Genomic DNA, 15,625 nt, shown 5'->3' on the forward strand with positions numbered 1-15,625 from the left:
TACAATTGAATACCGTATTTAAATAAAACAATTATTTATTAGTGTTTTAAGCATTAATTCGTTCTTGTTCACCCACAGCCCTGGTTAAAATAAGGCAAAGTATGTGTAACAGAAGTCTAAGGCATATAAAAATATAAAAACACTTTGGTTTTTGATTTTTTACTTAACAGATTATTAATGAAAATTAAAGGTTTCTATTTTAAAGGTTTTCTGTTTCATTTAAATAAAGTATTCAATTGAATTGGTTGGTTGGTAGACGCGTCGCCTGGGTATGTTCCCAGGACCCAATTAGTGCTGAAAGCACCATTTTGATACGCTTTCTCTGGGAATCCTGATTTTATCTGCTTTCATGATTCGTTGGGTTCGTCAAACCATTTGGATTTTCCGATGAATCTATTTAGGTTAGTAATGATGAATTTGGAAATTTCCCCAAGATTTTGGATGGAAAAAGTCCCGAGTGTGATCTGCCTTATTTGTGCCAATGCTGGGCGCTCGCAAAGATAGTGAATGACCGTTTCCTTACTTCCCACAAGATTACAGCTACGGCACCGAGGGTTATACGGAAGGCCGTCAGTATAGATTTCAGTGGAATTCTCCTCGACTATCCTGCCCTTACTCCAATCCCGTCTTGAAGGAAACTTCACCTGAAAGCTTTTCCTGACATCTGTCGTGATTGTTTCCCTGATTCGATAAGCTTGTCAAGAATACCACTAAGGCCGTGCTGCAGTGCCATCCAGCAGCCTGACTCTTTGAGTCTGACTGCCGCAGACGCAGCAGTTTCGCGGATGTGGAGTTCCATGGGTAGTTGATGCAGGATTACATTAAGCGCATCAGATGGACATTAAGTCGTGTAGCACCTGCACAAGCTGCTCTTTGTATACTGCCTAATTTCCTGACGTTGTATTGTTTATCTAGTGCTGGCCACCAAATTAACGCCGCATACGTTAGTATTGGTCGTATGATAGCCGTGTACATCCAGAGGACAAGCTTTACCTTCAATCCCAAGTTCCTACTGGATATTCTGTGTATGCTCTCTCAACCCGCCTCTCTATATTTGTCTTCCAGCTCAGCTTTCCATTAAGGGAGGAAAGCCTGAATTGTGGTATTTTTTTTTATTGGTGAACAGCATCAGCTCCGTCTTGCTACGGTTGACACCCAGTCCACTTTTTGTAGCCCAGGTGTTTTGTCGGAGCAAAGTTCCCTCTAGGATTTCACTAATCGTTGAGGGGAAGAGACCTGATACCGCCACCACTACATCATCTGCATATGCTACTACTTTCACTCCACCTTTGTTGAGATCCGGTAGATTCAGTACCACCACCCATAGTAGCGGAGACAGAACTCCCTCTTGGGGAGTGCCTCTAACGGGATAGCGTTACTGAACCAATGGTTGAAATTATGATTCTGTTTCTGAGCATTTGTTCGATCCACTCGCATATGTGGTCAGATGTTCCCATCTTCACAAGTGATCGAACAATTGCTTCGACTGTTATGTTATTGAAGGCCCCCTCCATGTCGAGGAATGCCGCCAAAGTGTACTGCTTGTAATGGAGTGATTTTTTTATGGTGCCCACGACTTCATGAAGGGCAGTTTCAGTTGACCTGCCCTTAATGTATGCATGTTGAGCTTTGGAAAGTTTGGAATTTCCCAGAAAAAGCCTAATATGTAGGTCTAAAAGTCTCTTCAGTACCTTTAGCAGGAAAGATGTAAGACTTATTGGTCGGAAGTCTTTTGCTTTTTCCCGGTTTGGGAATGAAGACAACTTTGACCATTTTCCAGCTTTTCGGAATGTATGTCAAGCTGATGCTGGCTTCGTAGACCCTTTCCAGCCAGGATACCATAGGCTTCTGTAATTTCTGGAGCATTATCGGAATGATGCCATCTGGGCCAGTGGATTTGTATGGGGAGAATTTATTTATAGCGAACTTAGCTTTTTCCTTGTCTACGGTTGAGTCGAGTAACTCGTTTGAAAGTTGCTGACGATTTGTATGAGGTCATGTTTTTGGCCTCTGATCGCAGCCAGGAAAGTGTGTATTTATGAGAGTCTCAAGTGATTCCTCCGCTGTCCTGGTCCATGCACCGTCCTCTCCCTTAATAAGGAGTTAGCGTGTTCCTTGGATAAAACTTTGCTTAGTCTGGCGCAATCCCTACAGTTCTCTATGGATGTGCAATAGGACTGCCAAGAGTCCTCTTTAGCATTCTTTACTAATTTTTTGTACTGCCTTGCTTCACCTTTGTATGGCTGCCACAGCTTTGTCCTGTAGAACTCGTTAAAGATTTTTCTGAGATTTGACCTGTGCTCCCTAAGCTCCCCCGTCCACCATGGAGGGGATTTTTTCTTAAGGACGCTTACTGGTGTGGATTTTTTAAAAGCTATGGCTAGAGTTTTTTCCAGCTTATCTACCGTCTTGTCTAGTACTGCAGCAGTTGTAATCTCCTTTGATTTACTACTGTCTAGGTTACCTGACGTTAGCCATATTGTTCTTCTCGGATTCCGAAATAGGGAAGAGGTAGTGGGCTTTTCGCGAATGCTGAAGAGTATCCAGCAATAATCCGACATGGATGTTTCACTGGATACTCTCCAGTCATCGACGACAATAATCTGTTGCTACGGTTAAGTCCAGTACCTCTGCCCATCCCGCAAATCTTTCGGAGCTGGGAAATATAAAGGTCGGACTCTCCTTTATTTCATATACTCAGGTTAGTATTTAATATAAAGTGTAAGAGAGACTCACCTCTGCTGTTTATCGTGGAACTCCCCAGATAGTGTGTTTCGCATTTGCGTCGCATCCTATCAGAATTTGTTCCCTCTGATTTTGGGCGATAAATTGTTCGAGTTCGTCGGGTGGGGCGTCCCTGTCATGAGTCAGGTAGGCAGATGCTAGCAAGATATTTTGGTGCCCTTTCCTCTCCACTTTCACCACGGTTAAGTCTGCTGTGCTGTAATTTGGACAGAGAAATGCATTAATACCTTTTTTGATTAGAATGCATGCTCTCGGTTTACCTGTGTTACCACTATAAAAGAGGTTATATGTACTGCTGATAAGTCCATGGATATGATCACCTCTGGCCCACGGCTCCTGTATTAGGCTTACGTCGATGCTTCCCTCTCCGAGAAGGATTGACAGATTATCTGTCGCACATATTGAGTGCTGCAGATTAATCTGTGCACTCTTCATCTTCGGCGGGGGCTGCAACGGTGATGTTAACGTCCTTCAGCAACCGGCTAGCATCGTCGACCTCCTCTGTGTCGTCTTCATCAAGAGCTGTGTCGCCTACAAAAATCTCCATCTTGGCCATGCGGATGCCAAAGCGAATTCTGTTGTCCGCCTTTGACAGAGCCTCAATAGATTCTTCGCAAATGGCCAAGAGAAGAGGTCTGCTGGTTTTATTTGGCGGCTCAACTTTTATAAGCTGCCAGTCTGCTATACACTAGCTTTACAACGATATAGACATAGCGCAGCGAATTAAAATTCAGCGGCTCCGCTGGCTTGGCCATGTCGTTCGAATGAACAGAAACGCTTCTGAAAATATTCTACGCGAGCCGCGATGATGGTAACAGAGGAAGAGAAAGGCCTTCTCTGCGTTGGAAACAACAAGTGGAGAAGGACTTGCATTCACTCGGCATTTCCAATTGGCGTCAGTTATCACAGAAGAGAAATGACTGGCGTGAGGGTTTGGACTCGGCCAAAATCGCTTAGGCGGTTACAGCGCCAATAAAGAAGAAGAAGAATCAATCGACAAGGCAATCGCTAGTGTAATATTCCCAAGAAGTTATCATTTTCCTAGCTCTCATTTGAAACATTCTTTCAAACTTGATTTTAAAGTAGATAGTTTCGTGATCCTTAACTCGATGGTCATCCAGTCTTTTACAAGAAGCATATTGACTGTTGGTAAATAGTAGGTCCATCATTGTAATAAGTCCACTAACTGCCTACTGTAAGTTGTAATTTTGTATAGATTTATATTGAAATCACCAATGGAAACAACACTATCATGTGTTATGCAATTATTGTTTAAAATATCGATTAAGTATAAAATAAAGTCTGCATCACTTGAGCTAGGAGAATGATAGATTAAGCTTATTTTGGTATTGGGGAAAAATATTTTTAATTTTGAGTATAATAAACCAATGTTTTTTTTTCATATGTTGACAGTGATAACCCTGTATCCTCGAAAGGATCCAGAGGAATCAAACTCCGGATGGGAACCCGCCGGGTTATCGAGGACGTAGTCCATAACGAGACTCGATAGCTTGACGTCGATCTGCACCCAGTGCTTCTGCATAGATACTGGAGTCTTCGAGTTTTCGTTGACTATGGCCATCAACAGACTGTCTTTGGCAACGTCACTAAAATGTATTACTAACTAGTATTTTTTTTTGTTTAAAATATTTTTTATAAGAAAAAATTGGTATTTTTTCCTTTTAAGTGTTTTTCTCAATATTTATTTACGAAGTATACAAATATGAATATCAGAAGAAAGGAAGTTTAGTCACCTTTACAACGCTACCAACCTTATAAATTCGGTTAGTAATCTTTTTTGTTTAAAATATTTTTTTTTTATAAAAAAATTTATTTTTTCATTTAAATTTGTTTTTACTAAAATTTTTTATACTAAGTGTAGAAATATGCATATCGAAAGAAACGGGGTTCAATCACCTTTACATGGATGTAAATGTTTTAAAATTCAGTTCAAAATTGTTTGAAATATAAGGAATTTAATTTTTCGAAGACCTGAACTTTGACCCCTTATAGCAGCTGTAATATAAGTTTGCACAAAAAAAGTTATATACCATTTAAATAAGAGCAAAAGGATGACTTCGCCTATATTTTTATGTTTTTAGTTATTTATATCCAATAGTTAAATATAACTTTTTACCAAAGGTCGAAGGCCCGTATCTCGATTTCGGAGGTTAACTTCGAAAAACGGAGAAATTACTTTTTTTGCTTATGAGTCAATTTTGATTGCCGTACAGTGTAATTTATCAAGAAAACACAGAATTGGGCCTTTAATTTTTTCATTTCATAATTTTTAACTCTAACACGAAACTTCAACTAACAGATTTAACGATCATTATAAATTGACTAACAGCCGAACTCAGAGTCGTTTATTGATTACTTAAGGTGTTCCTCAGTAACGATTTGAAAAAATTCCTTCTCAGAGTCAGTTAATGATTCATTAACAACATTTAATCAACGTTAAAGTTAAGTAAAGAAAAACCTTTACCTAACTTTTTAACGAATGATTTTGAAATTGTTTGTTTCCAACTTTCAATTTCGATAACATTGCTGTAACAGAGGCAGTGTTTGTTTAAAAAATGAATATTTTTAAATTGTTTAATGTTTAAAAAATTTTTAGTTTTTCTTGTTTTAAAGTTTTTTTTTGTTATTTCGTTTAGTTTTTGGAAAACTGATTGCTAAACGATAGATAGAATAACGCTGCCAGATCTTTCCATTAGTCATTCGAAATACAGAAAAGAGCTTTCAAGATAGTTGCCCCAATATAATGACTGCTGGGTTTTGAAGGACTGAGGTGAGTTAAAAGACAGATGCCAGAATTGGCCTGTTAGTGTGTTTTTTTCTTTTAGCAAACAGTTTGTAAAAATTAAATTAAATAAGAAAATTAGGTTCCTATTTAAAACAATACAAAACAAAAGAAAATTAGATAAAAAAGAAAAAAATTAAATAAAATTAGTTTTTGAAAGTTAATAAGAAAATAAAGTAAATTAAAAAAGGAAAAAGAAAATCTTCCTGTCCTAGAACTCGAATTCGGTGCGCGCAAATTGATATAAATACTTATTTTTATATTTGATTTCAAACTGAACGAATGTTTTTTTCTTTTAGCAAACAGTTTGTAAAAATTAAATTAAATAAGAAAATTAGGTTCCTATTTAAAACAATACAAAACAAAAGAAAATGAGATAAAAAAGAAAAAAATTAAATAAAATTAGTTTTTGAAAGTTAATAAGAAAATAAAGTACATTAAAAAAGGAAAAACAAAATCTTCCTGTCCTAGAACTCGAATTCGGTGCGCGCAAATTGATATAAATACTTATTTTTATATTTGATTTCAAACTGAACGAAAAAAGTGAGTGATGCCATAAAAAAGGGCCGCAAATGGGGCCATACTTAAATTTTTCATTTCATAATTTTTAACTCTGAGACGAAACATCAATTAACTGCCCGTTAGAGCTAATTTAATGAATGTTTCTGAGTGCGGCTGTAAGTGGTGATGGTGTGACAATATCTCTTATACAGATGTAACAGCTATAAAAATAAACGTTGCCTTTTAACTGTACGAATGGAAACTTCTTCCGAGTTTCGTATGTCTATTTAGAGATGGTGTGGCTAGGCGACATTTTATAAACACCCATTTTTTTCAGCAAGAAATTAGATAACTCAAAAAATTTTAAGTAAATGCAAGTAAATTAAAGAAAAAATTTCAGTAAAAAACAAATTGAAGAAAATTATAAAAGACGACTACATATAAATGCCTATAGATCCTTACAATCGGAGAAATACAGCAGATCGTTTGTAGCGTTTGCGGCAATACGATACTCAATGGATTTCATAAGCGGGGATGACAGAGTAGCTCGCTTGCAGTATATAATGATTCCATGCAACTATTGGATAGACCAGTAAAATTAGATTAGAATTTGTAACAGCAATTTTTTGAGGCAGTTTACTTCGATTTGACACATAGTTTAGTCTTGGCCCTAAACTTCATTTGGCAACATTTTGCCATCTTGGATTTAAGTTTTTTTTGGATTTTTTGCGGTTTGCAAGCTTATTTTGTATTTTTCGTAAAAAATGGTTAAATACAAATATGTAGAGAATTCAATTACCCACATTTGTTATAAAGAAGGTTTTTTAAAATAGAATTTTTTGCTGTAAAAAATTACCAAAAACTGCAAAAAAAAATGTACATTGTGAAGGTTTTTGCCATTGTTTTACAATTTCCGTTGAAAATACATAGCATATTGAAATCCCAGAGTTATAGAGCATTTTATTCTTCACATCTTGTATACCTAAATTTTTTTGTACCCGACTTAGATCCTGGCCGAGAACGGGTCAACGATTAGCCTAATTAAATTAGATAACTTGGGTAGGAACAAAAAATAAAAAATTTGTAACAGCCATTTTTTGATGCAGTTTACTTCTATTTAGCACGTAGATCATGGGTCCACAGTCTCGACCCTAAATTTCATCTGGCAACATTCCGCCATCTTGGATTTTATTTTTTGGGGTTTATTGCGATTTGCAAGCTAATTTTGCATTTTTCATAAAAAATGGTTAAATACGAATACGGCAATGAGTTTTACGGCGCATCCCGTACATTGCTATGTTTACCGCATTCCCGGCCGTGATCTAAGCGTCGTACACAAAAAAAAGTAGGCACTAGAGTTTTGGAGAATGAAATTCTCTACAACCTTGGAATTTCAATATGCTATTTATTTTCAACAGAAATTGTTTAAAAATGGCAAAATCCGTGACAATGTAACATTTTTTGGCAGTTTTTGCTAATTTTTTACAATGAAAAATGCTAGTTTTAAAGAACCATATAGAAAGGAAATTAGATTCTCTACATATTTGTATNACCGTGACAATGTAACATTTTTTGGCAGTTTTTGCTAATTTTTTACAATGAAAAATGCTGGTTTTAAAGAACCATATAGAAAGGAAATTAGATTCTCTACATATTTGTATTTAAAGTAAAGATTTAAAGGTAAAGGTAAAGATTTTGAGGCATATTCATAGTCGAACTCTAAATTTAGTGGCAGATATTACATTGATAAGTATGCCAAAAAGCTGTAACTAACTTTAGTTTCGCCTTTATTTTGACTATGGCTATGCCCCATTGTTTCCAAAAATTGGAAATGTTTGCAACTTTAACAAATTTAAAATCAGATTTGAATTTAGATCAAAGAGATCAGGAGTCACTGAAGAGTTTTCTTTGGTAATAAATTCTCTCATCGACGAAGTTTCATAGAGGTTTTCTGAATTCAACGAGTTATCGGAACACGCAAATTTATTATGTATCCTGATGTGACTTCACTTGATAAACTGAACTTGTTACAATTTGCTAATACTAAAATTTTAGCAACTTGAAATTTAATTCCACACGTATTAGATGTCTGCAGAAGCTGGCTTTTGCACACAAGGTACTTCTTTTTTTAATTTTTACCGGTTTAAGAGTCAACCAATGTCTCCAAGAAATGTGATAAGTTATGACTTCTTTTTGGCATGTCATTGAATAATTCTACATTGAATAATTCTTTGAAAATAATGGCACGTGTATGTATAAAGGTTCGTCAGCCCTGGCCTATATCAATGCAAACTACAGCTTCTTGTCGGAAATAATAACTAAAATGGAATGGAAAAAATCATTGGCTGAACAAGTGCATCTTATGGAGACTGCTGTTACTACTATTCATGGCGTGCAGGGTGAACTTGGGCAAAAAATCAAGGAAAGATTTAATACCATTCTACAAAAAATAAGGGGTTAAGGGGGAAATATCTGGTGTGTTAAATTGCCAAATCGCCGCAAGGGGCAGCTGTTAAGCAGGGATCACACGACTTGTACATTTGTACATTTTGGCAGNTAAGGAAAGATTTAATACCATTCTACAAAAAATAAGGGGTTAAGGGGGAAATATCTGGTGTGTTAAATTGCCAAATCGCCGCAAGGGACAGCTGTTAAGCAGGGATCACACGACTTGTACATTTGTACATTTTGGCAGTTACAGAGTGGTGTTGTCTGAAAAGTCTTTCATGGAGCCGAGCTCAAATTTCTAAACAACACCACTATGTGACTGCCAAATCGTACAAATGTACAAATCGTGTGATCCCTGCTTAATAGGTATAATCCCAATGAACTAGCTTGCTTCAAGTACGCCCCAATCACCAGTGTTGTCGTAGAAAGAACGTTTTCCTTATACCAAAAATTTTTGCGGCCAAATAGGGAAAACTTCGAAAATTATAACGAGCTATTTCTTTGTTTGCCAATAAAGCCCTGAACAAAGAAAATTAAAAAAAATATTGAGATCAAATATGTATTTTTAATTTATTGTAAATGATTTTTTACTTTTTACTTTAAGTGCTTATTTTTTTTAATACATACATATTTTAAAATTTTAGATAAATATGTAATTAATTTTGAGTTTTTCGTGGCACTAAAACTTACAGTATATCCTTGTGTTACATTTAAACTTGTAATAAAATATGAAAGGTAAATTCAAAAAATTAAAAAGCAAAACAAATGCGAGAAGTCTTTTTGCACTTTTTTCTTGTTTTCAGTGCATATTTTTTAGTTTTAGTGTATATTTTGGATTTTTTCGTTCACATTATAGGCGATTAATTTCGGTTTTTTAGCGCGTAGAAATCCGGGCCCTAATTACAATAGTATTAAAATCAATTGAATTTAATACTAAAAATATGAAAATAAAATTATAGTTTAAAAACTAAAAACTCGCTATTATTACAATGTGAACTAAAAGGCAAAAAATTATTTATAGAAAATACACATTTGATCAAAGCAACATTGCAAAAAATATAAAAAAAAAGGTTTTTTCTTAACAGCGGTCGTCCCTCGGGAGGCAATGGCAAACCTCCGAGTGTATTTCTGCCATGGAAAACAGCTTCTTATAAAAATACAATCACCGTTCCGTTTTGTGACAACATCAAGGCGCACGCTACAAGTCGGAGGAGAAGCTCGGTCAAACACTAACATATGTGTAAGCGCCAATCTATTATTATATTATTATTATTATTTTTGACTTTTTAGTTCACATTGTAATAAAAACGGGTTTTAATTTTTGAATGTATATCTTTATTTACATTTAGTTAGAAAAGTCAATTGTTTTTTTCACAAGAAAGAAAAATCAATTGTTTTTTTGGCAATTGAATCATATAGCTGATGCCAGATAAAACTTTGTAGCTTTGCGTGACATTTATAACTTTGCCAGCAAAGCGCCAGACGCAAAAGGTATGCCACAATGAACGCCAAGAAAACAATGTTGTACCGCTTTTTTACTCATCAAAGTTGCTGTGGATTTTAATTATTTTGATTTAAAATTATCAGCAATGTAATTAAGTTTTATGTTTCTGCATGAAAACCCGAATTTGGACGAAACAAAATAAATATTAAACCGGCTGATTGTCAAAGCGCGCAAAAAGATGGGAGTTGACCATCTTTTCGCTTCGCGCTGCCGCTTCAACGATTTATGTGGCATGCTTTGTGCATTTTCATACAATTCATCTTATCTGTCAAAGCGAATCTGTCACGTAAAGCGAAGCAAAAGTTTTATGTGACATCAGCTTATATGTCTCAAAAAATAGAGTCAATAGAATAAATAATTTGATTTTTCACATTCTGATTCTACGGAAAAAATTCTATAAGCATCAGTGGTCATAAGTTGTACCACAAGAATTTATTGAAATTTTTTAGGATTGTGTTATCAAATTATTTGAATATAAAATGTTGCGTGCGCAGATGTAAGCGTTGAGTGTTGTTATCGTAAAACTAAGGAAAAATATGCACACATAAAATTTTTTTATCAAACTGTCGTGCATAGAATTGAAAGCAATAACACATGAACATATGTATAGTAGGATGTATAGTAGTGTCCGACCGAAGCTGGAATTTTTGCTGAAGCCGAATATTAGGTCTTATTCAATATTGGACCGAACACTGAAGCCGAAGCCGAACATTAAAATACAGTTTTACGTTTCAAAAATAATATGTCTGTGATTTTTATTTCGTAACAAAAACAGATTTCCAACCAAACTGATTTGTGTAGATCAGGGGCGCCTGTTGTAGAAGATTTTGTAGGGTGTTTTTTATATATCTTGTTCGATAATATTTCTTAGCTGCTCTACATTATGGAAAGTTGAGAGAATGAACTAAATTTTTTTTGGTCAATTACGATATCTAATTTCAATGTAAAAAAATGGAACTAAACAATTGTCCAGGGTGCTCGCGCATTTCATTTACTTCAATAAGAAAATTATTCGCAACATCAATGCAGCTCCACAGAGAGCAAAGCCTAGCTAATATAACAGAGTATGGTTTTACTGAATAAGAAACTTAATATGACAACAATAAGGAATCGCCTCTACCTTCGTCCACAAATAATTCAATACGGTCCTTTACATCTTTCTTAGAAGTCATACTTTTTCCTTAGTTTTTTTCTAGGAAAAAACGGGGATTTAGTACTAAAACACAAGCTAGGAATTGAACATATGCTAGGCACACGCGTCAAACATACTTTTTCGATCTACACACAATATGTTAGTGTTTGGCCGAGCTTCTCCTCCGATTCGTGGCGTGCGCCTTGATGTTGTCACACAAAGGGGAGGGACCTACAGTTTACGCCGACTCCTAACGGCGATTGCATTTTTATGAGAAGCTGTTTTTCATGGCAGAAATACACTCGGAGGTTTTGCTTTTTCCTTCCGAGGTTCGACCGCTATTAGAAAATAACATTTTTGTTTATTTTATTTATTTTTTTATGTTGCTCGGAAACTGCGCTTGAACACAGGCCCTGCGGAATGGTAGCGCGCACTGCTTAGCACTACACCACAGCAGTCGCTAATTGTTAGTTTATGAAAAGTTTTAAATCTTTATTCCTTTGCAATCATATTTGTTGCGTATACCGTTATGTACAAACATTACTTCAGTTACTATAATATTTATCAAACTATTAAAAACGAGCCATTCTCTTGGAGTGTTCGAACCAGTCATATGATAATAAATAATCATTCGCAATTTTCTCGTACGTGAAATACAGTTTTACGATCGGTTTGGGTAAGGTTTAATCCCTAATATAGTGATCGGACTTTAAAAAAATTCTGTGTGGTAGAATCTGGAAAAAAATGTTGTAGATGTCAAAAAAATGTTGTGGGTCTCTGGGTTTGGATCAAATTTTGTACAAAAATTCTGCGAGGTTTCACGTAAATGGTAAACTTTTTAATTAGAATCTAAAAAAAATGTATTTTAGTATAATAAAGTGCAAGGTTGAAGTTGCTAAAAATTGCGTTGAGTTTTGGCAATTTTTTTCCTTGACAGTGTAAAGCAGTTCCTTTCATATTAAGATATTTTTCGAATATATTTTAAGAGATTTCAGCAACCTTAAGAAGTGCTGCCAGCTTTTCTTTTTATCACATCACGAAGTAGCGAACAAATGTGGCACCTTACAGAAACAGCTAATTGGGACAATTTTGACAATTCTCAAATAAAAGTAAACAACGCCTCAGAAACCTTAGATGCACTTAAATTTGCTAATACTTTCACAAAAATCGTCGTTTTTTAATATTTTCGCCATTAATTCTTTTTATAAATCATATATTTTGCAACTTAACACAATAAAACCGCGTTTCCTGTCAAAAAATTGATTACTGAGAAAATTTACTATTTTACAGTTTATTTTATCCTCCCATTCGGCTTTGTTTACTTTTACTTGAGAAATTTCATCGTCGCCGGGAATGCGGAATCTTGTATTATATCATTCTTGTTACCATATAGTGTTTAGTGTTGGACAATTTTTGCTCTAAAAATAAAGAAAATTATATCAAGCAAAAAAAAAACTACTCAAAAACGCAAATATGTGGTAGATTTCACACCTTGAGTGGTAGATGTGGTAGGTGCTCAAAAAAGTGGCAGATCTACCANATAAAGAAAATTATATCAAGCAAAAACAAAACTACTCAAAAACGCAAATATGTGGTAGATTTCAGACCTTGAGTGGTAGATGTGGTAGGTGCTCAAAAAAGTGGCAGATCTACCACAATGTGGTAGAAGTCCGATCACTGCCCTAACCCCCCTTAGTGTTCGCCGCTACTGGATTCTATAAACTTTCACAAAATTTAAAATGTAAATTGCTATGAAAATTGTGTTGCTAGCTTCGTGTTGCCAACATGTTGCAAGCTTTTCACAGCGTGAACAGAATGCTACTTTGCTGAGGAATTGTTGTGGAATTTCACACTTATTTCACAGAAAGAAATTTTTTTATGTAATTTTACAGATTTTTCACGTGAAACAGGAACAGAATTTTATGATTTATATGCCAAAAAAGCGTTTTCTCTAAGAGATTTGATCGTCTATCGGTGTACAGCTGACCAGCTGAACTAAATGATTGCTCGCTAGCCACATTCGTCGGTGGCGCAGTTAAATACTTTTTCGCAACCTTTTTTAAATTAAAAAAATCCGAAGAATGCCAATAATGGAATATATTGATACTACGGAAAACAAGTGGATGATCTAAATATTCGTTTATTTCGACTTCACCAGTAGTTTTAGTTTTCGCTTTGCATGTAAAATCATTTGCAAGTTTATCATCATTTTATCAATTTGTTTATCAAAAGTGTCTTCATTATCATTAGAATCGAAAGTATTACGCAAAATTTGAAAAATTGTTCTTTTACATTGTTCCAATTCATTTGCTATAAAATATTTTCCTTTGAATCTTGGATCGATTGGAGTAACAACTGTCGTGAAATGATGTAACTTCACGACAAATAAAACACCTTGTGAATTGCCAAATTGTTCGGCATTTTCGGCGGAAGGCCGAAGGCGAAGATAAAAAATAAGCCGAATACCGAAGCCAGGCGGAACCTTCGGTTTATATTGTACATATGTACACTTTTTTTGTGCATATGAAAGTATGTACATTTGTATGTGAATTGAGTGAACTATTCACTCATGTATGTATGAATACCATTTACATAAATACATATATATGTAGTTATATTGAGTTTAACAGTTTAATTAAGAGCGTCTTAAGCGTCGGTCGACTCCTATTTCATTGTTAATTGTTTTCTTCGTGCTAGCTTTGAAACATAAGATAATATTATTATATATATTACTTATAACCGGGTTTTAGAATGGGGCAGACGTATTTATTTATATTATTTTTGGTCTGCATCTGTTGCGTGACTACATTAAGAATAACACGCAGCTTTTGCCCAAAGGATTGTAATTGCTTCGATCGTACTGTTCGATGTATACATTTAAATTTGGAATCTGTTCCTCGGAACATAAGCAACGATGTCCAGTTGATGTAAGTACAAATATTTTATATTATTATGTGGAAAAAATTACCAAAAAAAAACTAGATACATTACTTAATTACTGACCAGACTCTCTCTTTCAGAGGAGAAAAGATGCACTAAACTTAAGCTTAGACTAGATTACACAGGTCAAAAAAATTTAACTTTTAGGAAGCAGAAAACTCTAATATATATTTTATCAGGATGGTTATATCCAGTGTTGCCACAACATCTTTTTATTTTTTACCAAAATCACCGGAAAAAGTTACCAAATTCAACAAAAAATTACCAAACTTTTTTATGTGTAGAACTGTGCAAACATACATATCGAGCCCTAACCGCGAAAATAACGTAGATAAGTGACATTTTTTCAAAATATTCTTTTTGTTGCGGAAATATTCCTAGAGCATCTAGATGCCTTTCTGCATCAAAAAGAAAATTTTGAAAAAATTTCGTTTATGTTATTTTGACAGTTAAGGCTATCACACTGGGGCAGCCCCATATAAGCGGGTGCTGAAATCATTTTTTTCAATTCCACTCGCTTGAACTACTTTTTAAGAGTAAAGTTTTGACGTCTTAACCCATTATCGAGCATGCCCATTGGTGACCCATTTTTTTGTAATGTCTTATGTTAAGTTAATTTGATTTTATTATTATGGAAATTATGAATAATTTTACCCATTTACGACTTCGACTTAACGCACAGATGATCATATTTTAACGCATTAGTGGCTAATTTTTATATAGAGTCTTTCCCCAGCTAATTTTATTAAAAATAGATAAGTTTAGGTTATAATATAATCAGGAAGAACAAGTCCTTTCGTCTCTAGGATAGCTTTATCAATGAATTCGCAATACTTAGCACCAGGGTTCGGAAATATTCACTCACCTTCGTACGCGAACGCGAACGCGAACGCGAAGGTGAACGTATCAAATATTCTCTACTGATTCTCCTACGCGAACGAGAAGCATAAAACCAGTCCATATAGTTCGCGTTCGCGTATGTATTGGTGGACCAAACAGCGTGCGTTGATATTAGCAGTGTTGCCGTTTTAGCCCTTTGGTGGCTAGATTTATCTACCACATACTTTTTTTGGCCACATAAATTTAAAATTGGCCCTAGTTTTTTCGCCCTTTTTAGAATTTATTCATACTTGGCATGAAAAAGTTGTATATGCTTAATTTTTTTTTGCATTTATGTAAGAGATGCATTTTTAAACTAAGAAAGGCTAATATATATACATATATGTATTGTATGTTCCTTACGCTTTTATACATACATACTGTAAAAGTGTTGGGGCTATTAACTTATCTGTTAACGATATAACTATAGTTTAAAATAGATAAGTTTACGGCCCTTAATATTCTAAATTTGCTAAATGACCCATCAAGTCGATTGACCGCGTATGTTCTGTGGTGTGATTGTACCAGCATGCTGGTGTCGTTTGTGGTGAAATTAGCAAATTTTTTTAGGTAAAAAGTATTTTGGCGGAAATTTCTTGCACTATATGAGTCAAAGCCGTGTTTGTGGAAGATTACGTTCACGATATTGCAGTTGTGAATTACAAAAAAAAAA

The 15,625-nt window shown here is 35.0% G+C and overlaps 1 protein-coding gene across 1 annotated transcript in view; it reads left to right on the plus strand.

Moving 5' to 3' along the window:
• Positions 1-13,782: 13,782 nt before the first annotated feature.
• Positions 13,783-15,625, plus strand: part of LOC108371194 (peroxidasin-like) — a 7,481-nt gene continuing 5,638 nt past the window's right edge. The window contains exon 1 of the mRNA XM_017626702.1: positions 13,783-14,060. Coding sequence (XP_017482191.1) covers positions 13,885-14,060 — 176 coding nt within the window. The 5' untranslated portion in view covers positions 13,783-13,884. The remainder of the gene's footprint in view (positions 14,061-15,625) is intronic.

Source organism: Rhagoletis zephyria, unplaced genomic scaffold (genome assembly GCF_001687245.7).
Source record: "Rhagoletis zephyria isolate East Lansing unplaced genomic scaffold, Rhagoletis_zephyria_1.1 Rzeph_scaffold_04771, whole genome shotgun sequence".
Classification (NCBI taxonomy): Eukaryota; Metazoa; Arthropoda; class Insecta; order Diptera; family Tephritidae; genus Rhagoletis; species Rhagoletis zephyria.